This window comes from Helobdella robusta (assembly GCF_000326865.2).
Source record: "Helobdella robusta unplaced genomic scaffold HELROscaffold_1, whole genome shotgun sequence".
In the NCBI taxonomy this organism is placed as follows: Eukaryota; Metazoa; Annelida; class Clitellata; order Rhynchobdellida; family Glossiphoniidae; genus Helobdella; species Helobdella robusta.
The window spans coordinates 6,615,760-6,619,121 of NW_008703570.1; the positions used below are offsets into that span (position 1 = coordinate 6,615,760).

The 3,362-nt window shown below is 33.1% G+C and overlaps 1 protein-coding gene across 1 annotated transcript; it reads right to left on the reverse strand.

Annotated features, from left to right (window-relative positions):
• Window positions 1-853: 853 nt before the first annotated feature.
• HELRODRAFT_105393 (hypothetical protein) lies at window positions 854-3,118 on the reverse strand (the record flags this gene model as incomplete). The annotated part of the gene is made up of 6 exons (XM_009011006.1): window positions 3,050-3,118; window positions 2,780-2,975; window positions 2,287-2,380; window positions 1,317-1,447; window positions 1,064-1,195; window positions 854-1,000 (listed from the first exon to the last, which is right to left on the reverse strand). The coding sequence occupies exons 2-6, from the start codon at window positions 2,957-2,959 to the stop codon at window positions 854-856; spliced, it is 684 nt and encodes a 227-aa protein (XP_009009254.1). The 5' UTR covers window positions 2,960-2,975; window positions 3,050-3,118.
• Between the last annotated feature and the right edge of the window lie 244 nt (window positions 3,119-3,362).

The following is a 3,362-nucleotide window of genomic DNA, read 5'->3' on the forward strand; positions in this document are numbered from 1 at the left end:
TTTTTGAGCCTTAAAATAGAGAAAGTCACATCGTTTCAATATCTAGGGGATGTTCTGGATTGTACTGGAACAGCTGAAGCTGCCGTTCGAGCACGCATACGTGCAGCCTGGAATAAATCGCATCTCCTTGCCTCTATATTGATGCGGCGTGACATCCCACTACCACTACAATGAAGACTTTTTAAATCTGTGATACGTCCGGTGTTGTTATATGGTGCAGAAACATGGCCATTGACAACCAAACTGGAACAACAACTTCAACGAACCGACATGAAAATGCTCCGATGGATGCAATGAATTAGTCTGAAGGACCACATCAAATCTACCGAAATCCTGCGTCATGCTGGCATAGATGATATAAAGGACGAATGCCGGCAACGAAGTGGAAACAATAACTTCTCTTGCAGATGTTGAAGTACCTGGCACACGTCCCAAAGACCGTCCAAAAAAGTCTAGGTCGCAAACAATCGAGCAAGACATGAAAGCTCTAAATTTAAATGAAATGGATACAACTGATCGTCTAATTTTGCGCCAAAAGTTGATGGCAAAGAAAACAACGTCTTACCTCGGGAAACCGGGTCTCTGGATGCAAAACGAAGATTGATTGATTGATTGATTTATAATATTTTGCCATTGAAATATTCAACTGAACAAAAATTAAAACTAAAAAACTCAATATGAAATCATTCTTAATTTAGGAAAAAGTCACTTGTGATTATCATGAATGTAGTATTTATTCTTCACAAATAAATATGTTTTCAATCAAAAAAAAACGTGGCAAAAAACAGGCCAGATTAATGAGAGTAAACTGCACCAATTTTAATAAAGGGACTGAAAATCTTTTCAAGCTTAATCAATACAACACAAAACATACCATGATGGCGTTGACAATATCATTTTGATTTCGTTTAAGTGCTTTGATAGCCTTCTTTCTGCTAACACTGGCTTGTGACATGACAAGTTCAATATCTTTTGCTTCCACTCCGGTTTCGTCAACGTTCTGTCAGTGAGTGCAGGTTGATAATAAAAGACTAAAAAATTATAAAAATATTTGAAAAAAGACCTCTTCATCATCAGATTCTTCAGCAATGGGTTGAGCAACAGCAGCAGGTGCTGTTCCAAGGGGAGCTGTTGGTTCTGCTGTTTTGAATTTTTCGGCTGCTGCCATTTGCGCCTGTTGACTGAGATCTTCTATCTACAGAATTTATTTGTTAGTTAATATAATACCAAACAAATATTGCACATAGCAATAATAATAATAAGATCTGTGTCACAATCAATTTTTAAACGATAATTTACAGACAGGATCAATTTACCTTAGCTTCACCAAAAAGAATGTACGTATCAGAAACTGGACTTTTGTAAACATCTGGCCTGTTGATGACAAATAAAATACTCTTAGATTTCCTAACGGTAACTCTTGAAACTCCAGGAATTGGTTTTAAGCCTGAAATTTATTTTCAAAAATATCATGAAAAAATTCTGAAATTTTTAAACTATGAAGCCAAAAAAAATTAGTTGCTCTGCCGTAGATTTCAGGAAAATTCATTGTAGTAAAAAATAATTCATTGTGAAAAAGTCAGTAAGCATTAAGTTGGCGGATTGGAAAATAAAATGGCTCACCACAAATATTTATTAATTATATGAAGTATATTTATCCAAAATAAGTACGATTCAGAAAATTATTCATTTATAAACATGCGTAAAATTATATTACAGACAAATTCATCATGAATCATGCTTAAATGAGTGACAGCCATGTTTATTACAACACTAGCAGATATAACACCAAAAGATATCTACAAAGTTACAGAGCAATGAATAGTATAAATTACTCATTCTAATGAAGATGGCATTGTTGACAAAACAACAGGGCTAACAACAAGTCTGCATGAATTCTTACTGCAACCAAAAAAATTCAACTCACAAATATTCATAATTACAACCCAAACAAATATCAAGTTCATACTGCACCACTTAGCGCAATCATACAACAAACAACCTCCACTAACTCTCAAACATATGAACAAAAACACACCTCCCAGAACGCTTAATCACTTATTAAATTACAGATATATTGAGAAAACAATTACAATATTGCATATATGTTGTCATGATCATAAATTGTCCTTTAAAAAAATATGAGATGGGAATTTTATATTCATGTGAAAATGACATAAAGCAAAAAGTGTAAAAATATTTGTAATCAAAACTATTAGTATATATAACAGAGACAAGTTAACAAACTATTTAAAATGAAAAATTAATATTTTAGAAAATATTAACCAAATTTGGACATAGCTTTTCTGGCTTTCTTTTCACTTCTACTTTGTTTAGCTTTACTGACAGGTTCCTCATTTAAACCAGCAGCTTGTGCCAACTGAATGTAAATAAAATAAAAATTATATTGATCCTGTTTAAAGAAATCATACACAAAGCATGTGATAGGCGCTGTATAATCAAATCAAGCCCTGTTACTACAGACACACTGTGAAACAGCACCAGGCCACCTTAAGCACTAGGCCATCACACAGGCCAAACTATTATATATAAAATAAATATCCCCAGGAAAACTTAGATACTACTCTCTTGGTTAAAAAATATTTATCTTTTTTACACCTTAGTGTTTAATGAAAAATAAAATCTAAAATATTGTGCACTTGACTAATGAATAGATGAAATTTCATCAGCATTTATTAAAATTACGTGCAGTGCACTGACGCGAACATTAAAAACATGCTTATTGGATTGAAAGTAAAACATCATCAACTCATCCTACCTGTGCTTGGGCTTGTTGAGCGGCTGGGTCCTGCTCTTCTAATTCGTGAATGGATTCTTCGCCGTCAGAGTCAGTAGCAGAATCATTGCCAGTAGATGCGTTACCAGTCTGATCTTTTTTCTTCTCAGCAGGTGAGACTTGTTCATCACTAGTTGCCTGTTCGACGGTTTCAGACGTCATTGTGTTTGGTGCAGAGCTGAAACATCAAAAGGATCCAAAACAATAAACTTAATCAACATTAAATGAAAAAAATATTTAAAGTAAACCCACTAAGATACGAGATTCGATTCACTCGACAAGGATTTAAAGGATTGAATGACAGACAAAATACCCACGGCAAGCGGGATTAATGTGTGTAACAGGAAAAGAACGAAGAAAGAATATTTTGTTTATAAATTAATGTTTTTGGTAAAACTAACAGTCACGTCGATGGTTTTCGACTGACTGATTTTGTAAAAATATATATATATATATATACATACATACATATATGTATATATATAAATATATATTGTTTAATCTTTTAATTTATTGAAAATAGAATTATTAACCAAGTTCATCATGAAAATTTAATAATACTGTT